We start from the raw sequence: 21,125 nt of genomic DNA, 5'->3' as shown, positions 1-21,125 counted from the left end.
GTGCAGCCGCTGGGCCCAGCGCTTCCATTTTCCACTTTGAAACACGTTTGTGTCCTGAACTTGGCCGGGCTTTCAAACTGCAGCCTTTCATCCAACCCGAAACATCATCCACCATCATCATCCTAATGCGAAGAGCAACAAACCCCTGGCCAACGCTGCTGCTGCCTTTGAGGTGTTTTCCATGTCAAATAAAATATGTGTCTAACCTCCGCGCCGCTTCAGAGGAGCAACTGAGGCTTTTTGTGCTGGCTGACCTTATCAAAACCTTGCAATTTCTTTCTTTTTCTTTTTCCCTTCTTTGCTTTTTTAATGTGATTTGGCCAGAATGGGCGCGTCTCTGAGCCAACCCAACTGGAAGCACCTTCACAAGAAGGGGTAGCACAGCCCCATGCAGGCAATGTCCCAGATCAGTGGTTTCATCAATATCGTTTTCCAATAGATGAATGTGGAAGAAACGGAGCTGATTGCAGGTGTGCAGGGAGGTTCCTAAAGGAAACTGGACCATAAAGCCGAGCTCCTGCCATCCTCCAGCCTGCCACATGGACCTCCTCTGCTCTCCCATTTCCATCCCCATGTTGAGGCCACAACATCACCATCGCTCACCCATCAGCGAGAGACAATACATGGCACGAAATCAATATAATCCTCCTTTTATTTTCACTTTGTCGTGAGCATGGAACAGCATCACACCCGCGTTTATGGTTGCTTAAAAAAAATACCATCAGACTGCTTTGCTTCTCCCCCCGATGTTCAGAATAAATGGTAAAAACGTCATAAATGTAAACTGCACTTGGCACCACTGGATCAATAAATAAAGTTAAAAAACAAAGAAGAGAGAGAAAGACAGAGCGCGTTACGTAGATGGCACGCTATGGGATCTAAATAAATAACATAAGTTACTTCCAATAAATAGAGAGTATCGAAAATATAGATGCATTGCATCAACCTCTGCAGATGGTCGGTCAGAGCCGACAATACCAGAAGGGAAACGGGTTTATCCGGATGGTGCCGAGCGGAGCCGCGGGCTGGGCCGTGCGCTCCTGCCCGGCTGTGAAACCAGGCTCCTTTTTGTCCTGTTTTTAACTTATTTTCCTTTATTTCCCCCCTCTTTTTCATCCCTCCCCCCCCCCCCCCCCCATCAGATTGGAGGCTATGCCTTGTTGAACTGAGAAGGAAAACATGTGGTAGCCCTATTTACCAAGGGAAGAAGGTTGAGGTTTTGAATCCCGCTTGATAAATTGGGAAAGGGATTTCTTCCCAGCAAGTCTCTGGACCTGTTTAAATAAGGAACGTTCCCTTTGCAAGTGCTTCCATGGAGTGGAAACAATGATGTTAGACCCGTTTCCCCCTCACAGATACCAAATCGGGAGTGAGACCATGTCAGCAAATGGGATCCCAATGGATGCGAGTGACGGGTGGATCTGAGCCAGAGCCGGAGCCCCTGCGCTCCGGCCGGCACCGGCCAGCGTTACACAAACACAGGCTGTACGTAGAGCAATGTGTATAGTAAAACACAATGAGACATCCCATAACTCACTGTCGCAGAGCCGGGATAACACAACACTCGTATTTTGCGCTGTCACAACCATGGGAAGAGTTTTAAACATCTCCTCGTGTTTCCAAACCTCCCGATTTTTCCAGCCTTGTGAAGCCCCCCCTCATTGCCTGGGGAGCGATGCCACCGCAAACAGCAAAGCTGCAGCAACACAGAGGCAAGCTGCAAAAACCCCAACCTAAACCCACCCCCACGCCGATGCTGCACCCTCTTTATTATTATCAACATTAAATAACGCACGGGATGAGGAGGAAGGAACCAGATGCGATTTTGTTGTAGCTTTGAGCAGGGAATTTTCCGTCCTTTTCTGCCCTTTCTGCATTGTAGGCATTCTTCCGGACAGCTCCAGCTCCTATTACAGCGGAGAGGGCTGTAGAAATGGAAAGCATTAGGGAAATATCAGCCTTTCGATTGGAACCACATTTCCATGCCCAGGCGGCAGCGAAGCGGCACGGGATGAGCAGCGCGCCTGTGATGGAGCCGCAGCAGCTCCACGCGGAGGAGGGACCTCAATGAGATGCACGATAGAAGACACACAAAGCAAAAGCCATCCTTTGGCCACGGCCGTGATGCCCCAGCTGACCCCAAGACAGGGGGGTTTTGCAGTTGCGAATCCCAGCTGCATCCCAAATCCCAGCTGCATCCCAAACTCAAACATGCAGGCGCAGCCGCGGATGTCAGGCGCTTGCCCTATTCCTCTGGTGCTCAGCTGCTGGAGGGTGAAAGGGAAAAGGAGGAAAAATAGATGAATTGGAGCTACTCATGTTGGTTTGCAACACACACATTGCATTGCGGGGGTTCCCAGCGTGCCTCTTTCTTTGGGGTGCGAGCTGCATTTGCACTGGGTCCCTGACCCCTTTGCCTTTGATCCCTGCAAACCGAGGCACCCTAAATCCCTAGATATTGCCGAAAACCGTTTCCCAAGCAAAGGCTCCAAAGTCTCCCAGCCACCTCCTTGTGCTCCGGGTAAGGAAACTCCAGGCAGCCGGACTGCAAACCCTGCTGCTCCCGCAGCACCGGGCCCTGCTTTGCTTCTGCAACGCCTTCCCTTGCTTTATTGCTCTAGCTCCTTTTGGGGCTTTTTTCCTACTGCAACAGAATGAATTCTTGTTTTATAGTGGTGAGAACTGGAAAGCACCCAGGCCCTTGAGAGCGCCGTCAGGATTAGGACATTTGGGTGCATTTACTCTGTTACAGTCAATAGCGAGCCAGTGGCTGTCCCCATCCTGCTCCCACTGCTCCTTCTCTCGGGCCAGCTTCTTCCTTTCGCTGCAAGCCCCGTGGTGCAAACTCCCCCTTGCTGTGCTGCAGCACAGCACCTGCGGCAGGGACCACGCTTCTCTGCTCCCAGCAGCGTTCGCATCCCCGTGGTGCAGAATCACCAGCCCTTGGCTCACCAGCACGGATGCTCCCCATGCCTGTGGCTGCCTTCTCCCTTCCCCAGCAGGGAAACGCTGTGTTAGGGAGCACAGCGCTGCTTTCCCAGCGGAAAGCAGGGTGAGCGGCCAGCCCTGCGGAAGGATGCTGTTTACGTTGCCTCACTGCATCCTGGCTCTGCTCAGCCAAGAGCTGCAGTGGGATGAAAAAGCAAGATCAAACCCACCAGCCCGGCCCTTTGTGGGGGTCGGGGTGGCAGGGAGAGCTGTCCCCCATCCCACTCTGCTCCCTTGGCTGCTGTGGTCACCTGTATGAGGACTCCTCCTCATCACTACCGCGCTGGGATGGAGGCAGATGCGCTACTGAGTCCCATTTAGCCGGATGGAGGAGCTGGAACACTGCTGCGATCAGGGGGTGGCAAGCAGAGCCCTTTTCCCTCATGTTGGTTAATGCCCAGGACATGACACCAATATTCTCCTTCTGTTTATGATTTGCTTTTTCTGGGAAGAGGGCCAAGGGGAGAAAGCCCATCAATCCCAGGCAGCAAATATAGCCTGCCCCGAGGACGCCAAAGTCTGCGGTCTCATTTATTTCTCCGCAGAGTAAACAGGAGTGACACTGCTGTAAATGCGAACCGAGCCAAAGCCCGGGATGAGCCCCCTCTCCCGCAGGATTCCAGCCCCACCGATGGGCAATACTCACGCGCCATAGCCGGGGGAGCCCGGTCCGGCCCGGAGCGATGCCGAACCAGGGATGCTCCTGCACCGGTGGCCTCTCGAGGCTCTGCCACCGGCAGGGTGGTGGCAGGGCTCCAGCCCAGCTGCCCGGGCTCGAGGTTAATCCAGTTACTTCAGATCAGCGTGAGCTTTAAAAAGAAAAGCCCAGGGCTGCGGCGTGGAGGTGATGGCGAAGGGGGCATCGGTGGGGAGCGGAGCCAGAGCCTTCCCCCTGAGCACCAGCCAGTGCCGGGGCATCTCTGACCCCAAACGCGGGGATCCGGGGTGGCAAAACTGCCCCTGGGAGTGCAGCGACCTGCAGGGCTCAGCCCCGTGCTGGGGCAGCACGGGCACCTCTAATGCACCCCGTAACACACGGTGGGCACGCAGCACACCCTGACCAGCGCCACGCCATATGCAGCAACACCCGCACAACACCCCCTGCGGACAAACACGCTGCCCAGTGTGCCCCATCGCCTCTGCCGTGGCGGGGGGCACCCGCTCTGCAACACCCGCTCTGCCTGTAACACAGCCTCGACATGTGACACGTAACGCGCCCGGTGTCGAACATGCCCTGCGTGTGTTGCGCACCCACCGTCACCCTCCGGGGAGGCTGACAGGGACCCCACGGCCACCCCTGGGGTGGGACAACAGCCGCAAGCAGCCATGACCGCTCCAACAGGCGCAGCCTTCACCGGCACCCGCAGCCGCGTCTCTAGTCCTGTGCGGTGCCAAGGGACGCACCAGCAGCTCAGTCTCTGCTCCTGCACCCGGAGGTCTGGGCTTATCCTTGTGCCCGGTCCCTCTGCCTGGTGACCAGCGAGGTTTCGGGGCCGGGGCATCACCTCTCCCGCCTGTTCCTTACGAGGGGACCCCGGCCCTTCACACGCAGCCGCACTCCTTGGCCGAGAGCTCGTTGACGGTGTAGTAGCGGTTGTAGGCGTCCAGGAAGGAGACGTCGTCGTCGTAAGCCAACGGCCGGCAGCAGGGTCGCGCCCGGACCTTCTCCTTCTTGATCCTCCTCTTGCTCCTCATGCTCTTCAGCGAGAGGTCGTAGCTGCGCACGGCCGCCTCGCACGTGCCGCTGCAGTACCGGAACAGCACCGTCTCGTCCGACTCGTAGCCCAGCCCCAGCTCGCTGACGCTCACCTCCAGCTCCTTCAACGCGCAGGGTTTGTGGCGAGCGCGGGCGCGCTTGCGGCGGCTGCCGGCGCGTGGAAAGAGCGGCAGCTCGTGCCCGCCCGAGTTCATGGCCTGGCTGTAGCGCTCCACCAGCGCCGAGATCAGCTGCCGGATCTCCCCCTCCGTGTAGCTCTCCAGCAGGCTGCTGTCTGCAAGGGAACGGGGGCGCGTCAGTGGGTGCCCCCCGCGCAGCGCAGGGGATGCTCCACGGGATGGAGGTGGCTTAGGGCACGCGGACATCCCCGGGAGGCCCCCAGTGCCGCGGGGCAGGGGTGGCCTTGGCAGTGCTGGGGAACGGTTGGACCGGATGTTCTTAAAGGGCTTTTCCAACCTGATTCGTTCTATGATTCTGGGGCAGGTGGACGTCGCCCACACTGGAGGTCCCCCAGGGCAGTGCCCATCCCCTGCAGTCGTCTTGAGGTGTGCATGAGGCGTCCCAAGGCTTTAAAACCCAAACCCCAAACCCCGAGGCCAGAGCTCCCCCGTGGCCTTGGGAGCCCCAGGGTGAAAACCCCCAAACTCCTTCCTCTCCTTTCCCTTTTTGTGCCTTATTTTCTTGTTCCCTCCCCTGCCTGGAGCTCTCCCAGACAGCCCCTTCCACTCCCAGCACAACACAGAATCAGACTGGGTTGGGCTGGAAGGGACCTTAAAGCTGCTCCAGCTCCAACTCCTGCCCCGGGCAGGGACCCCTTCCACTGCAGCAGCTTGCTCCAAGCCCCTGTGTCCAACCTGGCCTTGAGCACTGCCAGGGATGGGGCAGCCACAACGCTTTTGGGGACTTCTATTCCTCCTCCTCCCTAAAAATCAGCCGAAGTGTTTCCCTATGGCCTGGGTGGAAGATCCGCCTCCCCCAACGTGCAAACTGTCCCCAGCCACCACTGGCAGCATCCACATCCCTTTATCCAAACCCTAAAGCTGGGGCTGGTCCAGCTCAGCGCCGGGGGAGGTGCAGGAAGGATGGAGGAAAGTGTAATTTAACAACTTGTCATCGATTCCCACGTTTCAGCCCCAAAAGAAGTTGTTCTGGTTTGGAATGGGAACAGACACGCCGGGATGCTGAGCCGGCTGCCAGCACCGAGGGGGGAAGCTGCTGCCTCCCCGTGGAGCGGAGCCGTCCCCCTCGTGTTCAGCTCCCGTTTGACATGGAGCATGTGTCAAAACGGCACAGAAATATAGAAAAAACCCTAAAAATTAAAGAAAATAAAAAGCCATTTGGTGCTAAAAAAGCAGCTTCTTTGCGTTAAGACGAGCTGTTTGCATGCTCACGGTTTGGTGCCCAGCGCCTGCATTGCAGGACCCCCCGTTGCATCCCAAGCTCCTCCTTAACCATGCATAAAGGGGTGTGCAGAAGCAAGAGCACGGAAAGAAACCCGGGCATAAACCCTCTGGAGCTTTGTTTGTGAGCTGGAAGCGTGTCCCAGTGGGAGTGTGGGGCCGGATGCTGTGGGATCAGGAGGGACGGTGGCCCCGGCGCAGAGGCGCAGCGGCTTACACTGGGCGAGCAGCGAGCTGTGGCGTTGCAGGGCCCGTGGGGATCTCCGGGGAGCCACCGGCAGCGAGGAGGAGGAGGAGGATGAGGAGGAGGATGAGGAGGAGGAGGATGCCCGTGAGGAAGACGGCGAGGAAGGCAAGGGGCTGTATTTCCGGCTTCCGTTGAACATGTCTCTACAAACTAAAATGGATAACATGGAACTGAGGAGCATCGATGCAATGGCTGCAAACTTCCATACCTTCATCTTAGAGCAAGTCAGAACATTGAAACTCTGCAAAACAGGCAAAACAAATATCCTTATTACGTGGCCTTCACCCACGGCCCCTCTTCCCGCCCCCCTTCCCCACGGCTCGCACTGCATAACCATCTCCCATGGGACCAGCAGCATCCCCTCGGCTCCATCTCATCCTCTCTGCCCTCCTGAGACTGGAGCAGTGCTGATGTAGGGAAACTGAGGCGTGGAGATAGGGCTGCCCTGCAGAGGGGGAATTGGCCACGGCAGGTGAGGGTGGCCTGGGGCCAGTGGTGGCAAAAGGACAAGGGGGTGTCCTCAGCCAAGCCATGCAGCCTGGCCAGGCCGGTTGATCTCTAGTGGAAGGTGTTGGAACTGGCTGAGCTTTAAGGTCCCTTCCAACCCAAACCATTCCATGATATCCACCTCCCCTTGCTCCGGCCACGTTTCCTCACACCACAGGCTGGTATCACAGTGGAAGGCTGCAAGGAAAGGATGGGCAAACTCAAGCCACCCCAGCCCGTGACACCTCTTTGCCTGGCACATCCCCTCCTTGGGACGCGGTGGGCAGTGTCAGGAGCCCCAGCTCCATCGTCCTTCCTCCTCCTGGCAGAGCCCTGCTGTGCTTTGGTGTCCCTGCCATCCTCCCACCCAGATGCTCAACCAGAGCCCAAACCCCTCCCTGCTGGCACAGGGACACGGCAGCTCCATCCAACCCAGCCGAGATCATGACAACCTCAGGAAGAAGTGAATGGGATGCCTGGAGCATCCCAGCACGGCTGCAAGGCTTCTGGTGGGACCTCGGCCATGCAGAACATCCAGTGCAGCCCAGCCTGGTTTCTCAAAGCATTAAGGACCCCCGCTGGCATTTCCACAAAGTGCACCCTTACCTTGCGCCATTCCATTTCCTCCATCCAAAGCAGGCTGGATCTGGTGGGATTTTACAACTGACCTTGCAGCCAGGCAGGGCAGCAGGGAATCGGGTCCGTGTTCCCATCAATGGGCTGTCGGGCATGAAAGCCCCATCAAAGATGCTCTGGAAGCTGCACTGACTTGCAGCTGCCTCCCGGCCCCTTGTTTGCTTCCAGCTCCTTACGAACTCCAAACATTTCCCCTTTTCAAATAAATTTTCCACCGGGAAAAAAAAAAAAAACCACCCAAAAAAGCGGCCCCGGGTCAGCAATTTTTTGCCAAACAGAATTTACCAACAGGGAACAAATGTTTATTTCCAAATGGAATCTGACAGGTTCCTGCTCTTGAAGAACACAAGGAGGGCTGGGAACGCCGCCTCCTTGCCAGCAAGCCTTTCTTTGACAGGATGCAGCTAATTGCGCGTTAGCTAACAGTGATTATCTGCCCTGTAGGTTACAAGGTAATTGTAGAACCCAGCCAGAGCCTAAATATTTTCAATGGGGCTATAAACAATGCCAAGCGAGGAAAAGAATAGTTTCACCATATAAGGAGGTCAGACCATGCGATCCCGCCGGGAACACTGCGGCGGGGCTGGAGGAGGTAAGCACCGAGAGCACCAGGTCAGAGCCTGCAGCCGGCTCGTGGGGAGCATCAGGAGCACCAGGAAGGGGGTGGGATGCTCCCGTCCCCGTCTCCTCCTGCAGAACCGAGGTGGAGCTGATGGCCCCATCCAGAAGGTGCGAGGAGGGTGATGGAGGCGCTGGGTGTGCTGGCACCTACGTCCAGCATCGTGATGAGATGAGCTCTTAGGCAGAAGCTCTTCCCTGTGAGGGTGCTGAGGCGCTGGCACAGGGTGCCCAGAGAAGCTGTGGCTGCCCCATCCCTGGCAGTGCTCAAGGCCAGGTTGGACACAGGGGCTTGGAGCAAGCTGCTCCAGTGGAAGGGGTCCCTGCCATGGCAGGGGTTGGAGCTGGAGGAGCTTTGAGGTCCCTTCCAACCCAACCCAGGCTGGGATTCTGTGATTCTGGGTGCCTTAAGTTCAGATTTCTCCCCTGAGATTAGAGCAGGAGTGGGGAAAAGGCACCGAAAACGCTCACCAGCATCAAACGGTTCCCAGCAAGGCAGAGGGTGCCGAAAGGTCTGAGGAAGCTGCAGTTTGCTCTTGGGGACCTGGTGACAGCTCAGGAATGAGGGATGTGAGAAGGAACAGCAGCCCCAGGTGATGCAGATGCAGGGGTTCGGGCGGTGGGCAGGGACCCGCTTGCAGTGATGCTGCATGGGAGGACAAGCGGCTTTTGGCAGCTGATGTTCGGGCATTCTGGGAGGTGAATACGGTGGTGGACAACCAGGATGGGATCACACACGATGGAGCTTCATCATCACCTCCTGAGCTGCTCCCGGCTGCAACCTTCAACCCATCCACCTGAGGAAGTGCCTCTGGCTCGTTGCAAGCCCATAAAATGTTAGCAGAGCGGTTCCAGCCCTGCTGCACATCCCATAAACGAGGCTGTTATTCCAGCAGCCAGGCAGCCTGGCCCCCACCCATCGCCAGTGACCTTTCCAAAGGCTGAAATCCTGGCTCCAGCATTCCAAACCGTTATCAAAAGCCCCAACATTCCGGGCTTTGCCTTTGGTTTCTCTTGCTCTAAAGAGCCTCGGAGCACGTGTGCCAGCCTGCGGTGCGAGCTGAAGGGGAAAGGAAAAACACACACAAAGAAAGGAGCCGTGACTCAGCCCGGATGATGCCGGAGCTGCCCTCTCCCATCTTCCTGATTTCCACATAGCTCAAACCGACTCCCAGCGATGATAAATGATCACACGGGGTTTGAGGCACGGGGCTGCCAACACATCCTGGGATGGACCCAGGGGTTCTCCCAGCTCCATGAGGGGCCGAAGTCTCCATCACCTGCCCCGCTCTCATCCCTACCCGGGGCTCGCTGCTTCCCAAGCAGAGCAGAAACCACTCCGTGTCCTGGAGAACTGGGAATCCAAGGGAAAAGGACCCAACAGCAGCACGGCCAACTCCCGTCTCTTAGTCCGGAGGGAGCAAGTTGATCGTTTCGGCTGTCCCCGCTGCTGCAGACCCCTCCATTCTTTCGAAGGGGATCCAACGAATCCACCCCACAGCCCTAAGGAAACTCTTCCAAGCCTCACTCTTCAGCAGAAATCCCATTAAATAAACTCGAATCAATCCGGTCTTGTTTCCGGTTTTCTCCACTTCAACGCCCAAGTGTCAGCATTTCCACTGCTTTTCCCTGCTAAATCCAAAAGCAGGGACCCCTCCCCTGCGGATGCGTTACCTCTGCTCACAAACCCGGAGCGTTTTGGGCTTCTCGGACTTGCCTCACTTCTCACACCCTCAGTTTTTCTCATCGCTCTTTTCTAACCCATTCCTGATGCTTCAAGCAGGATTTGCTCCCAGTGTCCACTGACTTGAAGCCTCAACCCCTTGAGTCGTGGGATGAGGAGGGGAAAGCAGAGATTTCTCTTTCGGACCCTTCTTGCTGGAGGGAGAAGGAGGAGACGTGGAAACTCAGCCCTGATGCATCAAAGCCCAGGCCCAAGAGAACCCAAAAGACATTATATCCTAGGCGAGTGCGCCATAAATTTGCAGCAGATTCATGCTTCCGGGCACTGATTTATTACCTTCAAGCACTTGGTCTCAGCCGCGCTGTGCAAGAATGGAGGAGGCCATGGAGTGGCCGAGGGCTTTTTGGCACCACGAAGCACTTGGAAAGACAAAGGCCTTGACGGGACATCAGAGAGAGCTTCCACCTGCCACGCACTGTTTATTTGAGTGCCTTACATGGGAGCCAAGCTGCTTTGAAATCCCGGCTCCTCATGACTCATCCCGCTGGAATTAAACAGTTTCCATCCAGGCTCACGGGGAAGCAGCTCCAGAGGCTGCTGCAAAGCGGCTCCTCCAGCTCAAAGCCTGCTCCGCGGATGGTCGGAGGGGACAGCGATGGTGGAAAGCACCCAAGCAGGGCTCATTGCGAGCTCCTGAGGTGCTCTGGTGGGAGTTGAGCCCCCCCAGAGAGCATCAGTGTGTTTGACACCCCCAGCCAGGGCGGATGCTGCACCGTGGGTACCAATCTGCAGCAGGATGCCCCGGGGTCAAACCAGCCCCAAAATGGCAGAACTGGCCCCAAAGTGGGGAGTGCTGAAAGGGAAAAGCAGCCCCAGACCCGGGTCTGAGCTGAGCTGGGGTTTGGTGCGTAAGTGGGGGGAAAGCCCCCAGCGTTCCCCTCCGCAGCTCAGCTCCAGGGGTGATTGCTGGGACACTCAGAGCCGCAGCCTCAGCGCAGACATTCCCTTGGCTGGCGACACAGGGCAGCAGCACGCGGGTCCCCGCTGGCGGCTCTGCCACAGCCTCGTGCTTTGAACGCCAAAGGCACTGATGGCCAATGGCACATCCCACGTCGCTGCTCATCCCTGCCCCTCCTTCTTCCCCTCCCCAGCTCTTCCTGCTCCCCCATAAGCAAAACCAGAGCCGAGCACGGGACACATGGTTCTGCTTTGCCTAAGTGAAAACCAGCCCAAGATGAGAAACTCCAAAGCTCATCCCGCAGCCCCGGTCCCCTCCCGAAAGAGCCCACCACAAACAAGCCAGACCCCGATCCCTGGGCCACGGCCACAGCCTGGATCCTCTGGCAATTCCTCTTGGGGTGAGCACCAACCCCTATCCCGGTGAGGAAACGGAGCCGGTCCCAACCCCGAGGGATGGTGGAGGGGGAGAAGGGGCCATGGGGGGGTGAGGGGGAGCATCTGCATTCCCAGGACGCGGGGAGCCCCTCGGCTGACACGCCAAGCGCCGTTCCCACGCTGATATGACATTTACATTCGGGCTGAATTACGGCGCATGGGGTTTACATCCCTGCAAACAGCTTTAGAGGGGGAGGAACCCCCCTCAACCCAAAGCACAGCCCCAGCACCACGAGGGAAATGAGGGGAGACATCAGATTTGGTGGCTTTGCCACAGCCGGGACGCTGCGGGGCTGGGGGGCAGCTCTCCGGCCTGAGAGCTGAGCCCCCATCAGGTGGAGCAGCCCCCATCCGTAGCCCCACCACTGCCCTCATTTCAGGCTCCAGGGAGTTAAAGCAGCTCAAAGGGAGATGGCAGCGGGAGGTGGCAGGGATTTCAGGTACCTCAACTCATCCCACATCCCAAGGCAACTCCGGGGATGAGCCTCACTGGAGGGCGTCATCTCCTGCCATTGGGGGGTAGAGCTGGGAGGGAGCAGGCAGGAGACCCCCGGCAGCCCCCACAGCGTGGCCAGTGCCCTGTGCCAAGGAGGAGATGCCCTTTCCTGTGTCCCATGTTCCATGCCCCGTGTCCCTGAGCCAACAGGACCTGGGAGGCTTTGGGAGCTCTTCCAGGAGGGGATGGAGCAGAGGGGGATGAAAACCTGATTTGTGCCAAGGGGCACCTTGAAGAGCCACCCCTGCATGGCAAGGGACAGCATCCTCCTGCAGGGAGCTGCGCTGCCTGGACGGGCAGGAGCGGCCAAACGCACCAGGTTGGAAACCCCATCACCAACACCCCGTAAATCACCTGGCACCATCCCAGTGCTCCCAGCCCAGAAACCCCATCCCCATTCTGGGGCTGGACCCCGTCACGATGGTGCCGACCGCTCTCCCCATCTCCTGTCCCTCCCATGGGGTTCCTGCTCTCCCCATCCAGCGCGTGCCCTGGCACAGCGTGGGGCTGCCGCGGGGCCATCAGCCCCATGGGATGCATCCATGCTCTGGGAAGCAGCACCAGCTCCTTGGATTCCTTCCCCGGAGCTCCTGCCCGGGCTTTTGTGTCATTAACGAACAGGGAAGATGCAGGGAGCTCCCGTGGGATGAATCCCAAGTCCTGCGGGTGCCCGCGCTTGGACCAGCTCAGCCCTGGCTGGGTTCAGCTGGTCCCTGTGAGGGCACGTAAAGATGATGATGCCCTCATCTCCCATCCCTGCTGCTCGCTCCGTGCCTCGCCAGGGCAGGGCAGAGGCAGAAACGCAGCTGCAATACCAATGAGCAGCAAAGGACAAGGAGAAAGCAGTTTCAATGCAGCACGGCTCCCACTGCAGCGCTCAGGGATGCAGGGAGGTGCCTGCACTGGGGTGTGAGGACACCAGGACATAACCAGCACCCCCAGGGATGCACAATCATCTAAACCATCAAAATGCCATAGAATCACAAATGGGTTGCGTTGAAGGGACCTTAAAGCTCCTCCAGCTCCAACCCCTGCCACGGGCAGGGACCCCTTCCACTGGAGCAGCTTGCTCCAAGCCCCTGTGTCCAACCTGGCCTTGAGCACTGCCAGGGATGGGGCAGCCACAGTGATTTTGGGGATCTTTATTCCTCTTCCTTACTAAGAATCAGCCGCAGTGCTTAAATCGGGCTGGACACAGGTGGTGCGGTCCCAGATCCAGTCCCTAGCGTGTCCCTGCTGGCCCCGGCAAGGGCAGCAAGGCCACAGCAACGCAGCCACCTTTGTAAGCTGATTCAGTCAGCTCTTAGCAGCAGCAAGGGCCGCCCTTGTGATAAGAGATGAGTAATTAGAGATAAACGATGATCAGACGCTGCAGGTGGCATCACTCAGCACATCAGCTGGAGCAGAGCAGCGCTTGCGGCTGGAACAGGGAATGAGGGGGGAATACAAACGGCAAACCCAGCCCCACTGTTGCAGCCAAACCCCGTTTGCTGATGGGCAGAGAAAATACAAGTGGATCATTCAAAATCACGTTCAATCCACGAGGCGTTTGTAGACCAGGGCATAAAAACCCCACAAGCGCATCCCCATGGACACCCAAGGGTGCTGCTGTGCCCACACTGGGCGCTACCCAGCACTGCTCCTCCAGCCCTAAGTTCCCCTCTGATGCCAAACCCTGATGTCTGGATGTCAGTTCCTATTTCCCCTCGGTGACAAAGCACCCCCCGTGCACTAAATCACTGCACGATGCCAAAAAGGGCCGGTTTGTTGGAGGAAACCAATTACTGTGGCTTGTTTGGACAATCCCAGTGCCTCAGGAAACAGGGCTGAAAGCTTTCATTTTGGCAGCGAGATGGAGCCCAGGCCCCAGATGTGCTCTTCTCTGGGCTGGTTTCAACACCGCTGGTATCTGCGAGCCGCCACGGGGGCAAAACCTCCTTCAATGGAGCCAGGAGGGAAAATACAAGAGAGGAAGGAGGGCGACGGGGCCCTAAAGGCATCGTCTCCTCCCACGTGGGCCGCTTTTGCCTTCCCTGGTTTGTAGTTTTCCTTCCTTGTGGATTTGGCTGGCATCACGGCACGCTCGGCCCCCCAGATCCCTACGGGATGTCCCTGTGCCTCAGCTTCCCCTTTGCAAAGACACTCTGGGAGCACGATTGCCCTTGAAGACTCCATGTATGAATTCCTTATATTCCCAGGGTGCCTATGGGAGCAGAGAGGCCACCTCCAGCTTTTCCATGTGGGCTGGCATGGTCCTTTCATTCCTGCTCTTATCCCTAAAGAAACAGATCCTGCCCTAACCCAGCATCCCTGCGAGCAGGACAGGTCGAGCCAGAAACGAGCCATGGCAGGGGCAGACAGGGGAGCTACAGCCCCTGGATGCTCCACGAGGGATGGGGACCCCCTGCATCCCTCAACAGGATCCATCCGCATCCCTCAACAGGATCCCGAGCAAGAAGCGCCGGTGATGCCGATGCCACCTCCAGCCCAGCAGTGGGAATTCCTCCCTATCTTCACTCCATTCCCCCCTCTCTATATGTCTTTAATTCCTCTCTGCACAGAAGGAGCTGGCTTGTCAAGGCGCCTGCCGGGGATTACAGCGCTTTTCTAAGGGCAGAGAGACCCAAGAGATGTTTGCAAATCCAATTTGCACTAAACCCTTCCAGTGGGATTTGGACGATGCACAGACTAATATCCCATTTAGCATTTGCTGTCCGACTCCAGCAGCAACTGCCGACATCTTGAACCACTTAGTGCTGCTCCAGAGAGAACAGATGAGGATTTCCTCCTGAGACAGCTACGGAGATGGGCTGGGAGTGGAGATTTTGGGTGGAGAAAGTCCCGAACTGGGACAAACTTGGGATAAAGAGGGCTGGAGGTGATGGGAATTGCTGGAGGGAGCAGGTCAGCATCACCTGGACCTTTGCATGCAGAGATGCTGGTATGGTGACGCAGCATCACACTGATGGACACGTTCCCTGAGCTTTCCCATCCAACCTGCTTGGGATGCCCTCACGGACCGGAGGTTTTCCACATGGAAGAGGCAGGCAGCTTCCAAACCAGCAAAGCTTTGCCATCTGATCGCAATCCGGGTGTTTGGTGTGCAGGACCGTGACACTGACCTTCCCGTGACGCTGCAGTGACACTGACCTTCCCGTCCCACTGCCATCTCCTACGGCTCCAGCTCCGATCCAATCGAGCTTATGGATGAGAGACTGGGATCATTTATCCCACCCCGAGCCGATGCCGTGGTGCTCTCCGTGCTGCTGTAAAACACTGTTTGCAGCCACACAGCTCTTGTGCAGGGGCTGGCATCAGCAGCCAGGTCCCTGTCCCTGCCCATCACCAGGCTGGGACAATCCCTCATACCCTGCCAGTGCCCCCAGCCCGTCAGGGAGCCCTGGCACAGAGATGCCACCTCTCCTCCATCACCATGGCACACGCAGCCCGTCCTGCTGCACCTTCTGAGCCGGCATTTGGGGATGGAAAAGATCAATTGTTCTGGAATCTGCTCTTGGAGACAGGCAAGGACTAGACCCCTCTCTCCTCCCACCCGTCCTCTGCCATGCAGATCCTATCAAGGCCAGGTTGGACACAGGGGCTTGGAGCAAGCTGCTCCAGTGGAAGGGGTCCCTGCCCATGGCAGGGGTTGGAGCTGGAGGAGCTTTGAAGTTCCCTTCCAACCCAAACCATTTCATGACACCACAAGCGATGCTTTTCCAGGGCGCAGCCCCTCATGCCCACGCTCTGCCCACTCTGAGAGGATGGCTCTCGCCACGCAAATCCTGGCTGACTGCTTCCAGCCTCCCCTTTCCCCCCAAAAAACCTCCCTTGGGCACTAAACAGGCGCCTGTGTCCCCTGGTTCAGGGCTATGGGGCGATGCCTCCGGCCCCATCCCGGCTCCGCAGAGCATCGCTGCCAGCGGCCGCCTCCTGCATCCTCCTGCCACGTGCGGCAGCTCCGCTGCTGGCACCGTCACTCCCAGACGGCTCCATGGAGCTGCTAAGCCTCAAGAATGTGCTCTTAAACAACCAGCGCCACTTCAGAGAGCAGCTGCCCTGCGAAATGGGAGGCGAGCCCCTTCCCTGCGACACCCAGAAGATGCTCTGGTTCGCACCCAAGGTTTCGGCTGGCTTTGGCACAAGGGCACAGCATCCCTGCCTGCCCTGGGGAAGGCAGCAGAGAGGGAAAACCCCAAAAGGCCACTCCAGCACCTTGCTGGGACCATCCCCTGCCCGTTCCTCCCATCATGGGAGCTGCCCATGGACCACAACCACTGGGGTGGACCCCGAGGATGCCGGAGGTGGTTTGCAGCCCTGTGGCACAGGGACAAGCTGCCCCTGCTCTGCTCCAGGAGCACAGCGTGAGGCCGCCCAGGGCAGCAACACTGGGGGTTATGCCCCATTTTATGGGGCCAAGAGGTCCTCTGCCTTCACCAAGTCCAGCAGCCCCTGTGTTTGATAGGGGAGGGTCAGGGAGCAACAAGAGCAGCAGTAAACGCACCCCATGCATGCAGGGAGCGTGGCAGCCAGCTCCAGCTGAGCACAGCCAGTCCCAGCAGCATTAAAGGCAAAAAGACCACCACAAGCCATGTGGAAGCCCATGGCCAGCCCTTCCCAACCGCCCCCCAACCCCCCGGTGATGGCTGTTTGCTCCGGGCATCCCCCAAATCCCCACCTATTTCCTTGTTTCAAATGGGCTTTGAAACCTGGCCTTCATCTGGGACCCATTTTTCACCCTGGGAAGGACGAGGGTGGGCTTACAAGAGCTCGGCCCTCTGCTGCAGCCCAGGAAAACACAGACCAAGGGCAAACCAAAGGGCTCCCTAAAGCCCAGAGCCCTCCTACAGCCACCTCCACACGCCTGGACCCTGCTCAGCACTCAGGAAGGCTCACGGATGGCAGATCCAAGGTCTAGAAGTGGTGGATGCTCCATCCCTCCGGACATTCCAGGCCGGGCTGGATGCGGCTGTGGGCAACCTGGTCTAGGTAAAGATGTCCAGGGGGTTTGGACTGGATGAGCTCTGGAGGCCCCTTCCAACCCAAACCATTCCATGATTCCATGGGATTTAGCTGCAAGAAAAGCTGCTGAAATAGAGAAAGCTGCAATTCCTGCTTCGGATTATTGCAGCCTGGGAGTGATGCTAAAGGAGGAACTTCCCCTCCTGGGCCATGTGCTGCCCCTCAGCCCTGCCTCCCTCCCGGCAGCCTCCATCCATCCCCTTACATGCTCGGTTTGGAGCAAGTTCAAAGGAAACCTTTTCTGCTGGAATCAGAACAGAATGTGGTTCCATCCGAATCAAAACCCTCCAGGAAAGCAGGGCCGATGTGACTGACATTGCTGATTAGGGGACCGGCACGCGGTGACGCGGCTGCACAAGGAAATGGTTCCTCCTCGTCGCCCCACAACAACGCGGTGGCGAAGAGATTGTTCCAATTTAGCTCTTTGGATGTCGAGTTACAAAGTGAGCCCGGTTTGGGTTTCATGGGGAAAAAGCAATGGGAAGAAAACTGCTCGTGGCATTTCCCTGCCCGGGGCGATGGCGCAGGGAGTTGCTTCCTTTAGGAATTAAGCTCTTGGCATGCTCCTTCACGTGAGAACACCTCTGCACCGCGCCTGGCACAACCAGTTTGGGTTTCTCTTCCTCTCCTTTAACTTTAATGGGGAAATATTAGGCCAAATCCCAGGAAAAGCTGGGTTGGGTGGGATTTATCCATGGCCGAGGGACCAGCCCCATGGCTGCATCGCTGCAGCAGCACTCCAGGGATTCCAAGTGATCCCTGGCATGGTGGTAATGGAAGACCGGGCTGGTACCCAGGTGCTTGCCCCCTCCCCATGCCAGAGCGGGAGCACATGCTGCTACCCCCGATGCGCTCAGCAAGGGCTCTGGAAGCAGGATTGTGAGCATGTGCTTTAGCTTAGACCAGCAAGCATAGAATCATGGGTTGGGTTGAAGGGACCTTAAAGCTCCTCCAGTTCCAACCCCTGCCACGGGCAGGGACCCCTTCCACTGGAGCAGCTTGCTCCAATCCCCTGTGTCCAACCTGGCCTTGAGCACTGCCAGGGATGGGGCAGCCACAGCTCCTCTGGGCACCCTGTGCTAGCGCCTCAGCACCCTCACAGGGCAGAGCTTCTGCCTTATCTCCAACCTGAACAGCCCCTGTTTAAGTTTCAACAAGGGAAAAGCCAACCCACAGCAGTAAAACAAGCACCAGCCCTGAGCTGCACGACTGCATCCCCTGAGCCAGCACCCACACGGGGCCCCAGGACCCTCCTTCTTCTCAGCATCTCCCTCTGTGCCAAGGCTCAGCCCCGCTGTGAGATGCTCCACAGGCAGGGGCTGACATCAACAGGCAGCTGACGGCTCTTTGTGCCCCTCTCAAGCCCACCCCTGCATGGCCAAAGCACAGGATGGGGTTTTCCTGGGTAGGAAGCTGCTTGACCGTGTGCTGAACACCTTGGGGACAGTGACGCGATGCTTGCTCTGGCCTATGCTGTGCTTAGGGCATCACGAGAGGTGCCTTGACCTCAGAAAGTGCATAATGCACCCAAAGATGGAGAACAACCTCCAAAGTGCACCCTGGAGCCCCTGAGCCAGGTAGGGCCGCAGGAGAGCAGCCCAAGGAGGGCCTGGAGGGCAGGGCGATGGCAAAGCAGAGCTGTGATTCACATCTGCACCGTGGGAGGGCACCCAGTGCAGCACAGCCGGGGCTGCTCCAGCGCTCAGCACCACCCAGCCCGCAGCACCAGCACCCCGGGGTACCCAGGGAGAAGGGACATCGGAGCAGTGCCAGCACCTGCATGCCCCCCCGCTTCGGCTGTGTCACAGCAGAATGGATCAGCTCCTCTTATTTCCAGCCTAGGGGCTGGATGCTGAGGGGCCTGGAAGGTGCTGGGTCTCCCCTCGCCCTGGTAAACCCTGTGGCTGTGCAGCCCAGGAGAAGCCCGGCTCTGGTGCCGCATCCTGCTGCAAAGTAGCTGCAACCACACACAGACTGATTGCAAAGCAGGAGGGACGGACTGCTCGGCATTCCCTGGGTGCTGCAGCTGCATTGGGATGCGCTGCGCCTTCTCTGCTCCTTCCTCCAGGCAGCACAGGAGCTGGACCAGGACTGAGCGAGAGCTCCGAGCACTATGTAAAAGTCGAGATGTAGAAACAGGGAAATCTCGTTTCTCCTCACCCTAAGCCCAGCCCTGGACCTGCTGGAGCTGGAGGAGCAGGACAGGCCCCACAGCCGCTGCCATAAGGTGACACTGAGGATGCAGATCTCAGGGCAACATCACCAGCTCTGCTTTGCAACCCAGAGTCAGGGCTGCAATGGGTCCGAACCAAAGGCCCACTTAAAACCAGTAACTAAAAAACCAAACCCAAGAACTCAAGCTCCTAAAACCTTGCACAGAGCCCCCCCTCTTCCCTGCCTGATTGCTCCGCTCCATGCAGCACCTCGTCCGCTTCTGCCATTAAATCTAGGAGCACCCACGACCCTGAGAGCCTGAATCTGGGATCCACACACGATCCTGGCTTCAGCCCCAGGACTGCAGCACACATCCAGGACTCCCACACCGCTTCCCCCAGCCGCCAGCCCCTTCTCCTCCTGTGATAAACTGTGCCTTCGACCCAGCGCCTAATTGTGGATTGGCTCCCGAAGCAACGATGGGATTTAAATCAGTGCTGGCTACAAGCTACCATATATGTGCAATAAAGACACCCGAGGTCTACGTTGTTTTCATAAAGCCTCCGTGCAGACCGCAGCAAGAGTGGGAAATTCCCTCCCTCGACGAGCTCGCCTCCCAGCCCCTGCTAAGGGCTGGAGGGGGAAACCTCAGCTCGGCGGTGGCCGAAAGCCGGCGGCTGGAGCCGGGAGGAGGTGACGGGGTTGCAGATGCCGCAGATCCTTCCGTTTCTTAAACTAATATTTAGACAGGACACGTTCCCCCCCCACCCCCGGGCCCCCCCCCCAGGGAACAAACTGCACCCGGAGCCGTCCCCGCCGTGTTTGTGCTCCTGCGTGGCGGGACGCTCTCCAAGTATGAAGCCAACTCCTTCGGCAGCCGCAACGGCCGCCCCGACGCCGAACGGGAGACGAGCGGCGGGGCCCGATCCTGCTCTCCCCGCACCGCGCCGCGGCGGCCCGAAGGACCCGGTTCGGCCCCTTTTGCGGGTCGCACCATCCAACCGCACCGCGCTCGGACGGGACGCGCGGCCCCGGGCGGGGGAAACGAACGGCAGTGAAGCCCCCCCCCGCCCCGGGTAGGGGGGAAGAGGCTCCGCCGGGACCCCGCCGGCCCCGCAGCGCAGGGCGAGGGGCAGGATCAGTCCCGCAGGTGCCCGGGGCCGCCCGCGGCGCTTACCTGGACGCCGGGCCGGTGCGCAGCGCTCAGCGGCGGCTCCGGGACGGGGCCGTGGCCACGACACGCGTGGGGCCGGGGACCGCCATGGGCGAGCTGCGGAGCGGCTCGGGGCTGGCTCGGCTCGGCTGGAGCACGGCGCGGAGCGGCTCAGCCTGGGGGGGGGGGGCTCGGCCACCGCCTCCTCCCCGCGGCGAGGGGCGGGTTTGGAGCCGGCCGGTTCCCCCGCCCCGCCCGGGCCCGCCTCCGCCCGGTCTGAGCCGCGCTGAGCTCCGCCGCCGGAGCCGGTCCCGTCCCAAAGCGCTCCCGGTGCCGCCCGCGACCCGCAGCTCCCCCGGCGGAGGCACCGGCGGCTTCGCGCAGCGGAGCCGATGGGGTCTGCCCGGCCCCTCCCGGCCCTCCCCGCCCCGCCCCGCCCGGGCGCGGCCACAGCCACGATCCTGTCCCGGAGCCCCCGGTTCTGCCCCGGAGCTCCCGTCCCTGCCCCGGAGCCTCGGCGCTGCCTCCCGCATCCCCCCCGCTCTCTGCCCGCGGCCCTCGGTGCTGTCCCCAGTCCCACGGCAGCATCGCCGGGACCGGGGGGGGCTCCGCGCCGGCCGGCACAGGCTGAGCAACGCGGAGCGGGTTGTCCGGACACGGGCGATGGTTTTGTTCCCTGGAGGAGAACCGAATTGTCGGGCTGGATTCGCACCCGTGGCACACGCGGCTCCCGCTTTGGGGCAGTCCCAGCCGATAAAAGGTGCATCCAGGTAAAGTGAAACTCTGAGGTTTATGCTGGTCGGAGCTAAAAATCCCAGGAGTGCATCCCATTCCCCTGAAGATTCTCATTAAACTACATTTTCCCAGTTCTTAACTAACGTTCTCCCTCTGCAAAGTACTTTGGGTTGAAGTTGCGTCGCTTTATCTCATCCCAAAGGTTTCTTTTCAACTTCTTGGTTTGCAGACAAGAAAGAACCATCCAGAAGGGATATTGTCTCACACAAAGATGTCACAGATCCCTGCAGGGCTGGGGACAATGATGGACCAAGGTGACAAACATTCCAGCTCCTTGATCCTGGCCCCAACCCAGCTGATGGATGCTGTAACAGGGCAAAGCTGGGAGAAGGTA

At 58.7% G+C, this 21,125-nt stretch overlaps 1 protein-coding gene across 1 annotated transcript; it reads right to left on the bottom strand.

Annotated features, from left to right (window-relative positions):
• Window positions 1-1,161: 1,161 nt before the first annotated feature.
• Window positions 1,162-20,160, bottom strand: NRTN (neurturin). Its single transcript, XM_065699798.1, has 3 exons — window positions 20,021-20,160; window positions 6,323-6,593; window positions 1,162-4,979 (listed from the first exon to the last, which is right to left on the bottom strand). Exons 2-3 carry the CDS (start codon window positions 6,564-6,566, stop codon window positions 4,531-4,533), a joined length of 693 nt encoding a protein of 230 aa, XP_065555870.1. The 5' UTR covers window positions 6,567-6,593; window positions 20,021-20,160; the 3' UTR covers window positions 1,162-4,530.
• Between the last annotated feature and the right edge of the window lie 965 nt (window positions 20,161-21,125).

Source organism: Lathamus discolor, chromosome 21 (genome assembly GCF_037157495.1).
Source record: "Lathamus discolor isolate bLatDis1 chromosome 21, bLatDis1.hap1, whole genome shotgun sequence".
NCBI classification, from domain to species: domain Eukaryota; kingdom Metazoa; phylum Chordata; class Aves; order Psittaciformes; family Psittacidae; genus Lathamus; species Lathamus discolor.
This window is presented reverse-complemented; position numbering and strand designations above follow the sequence as displayed.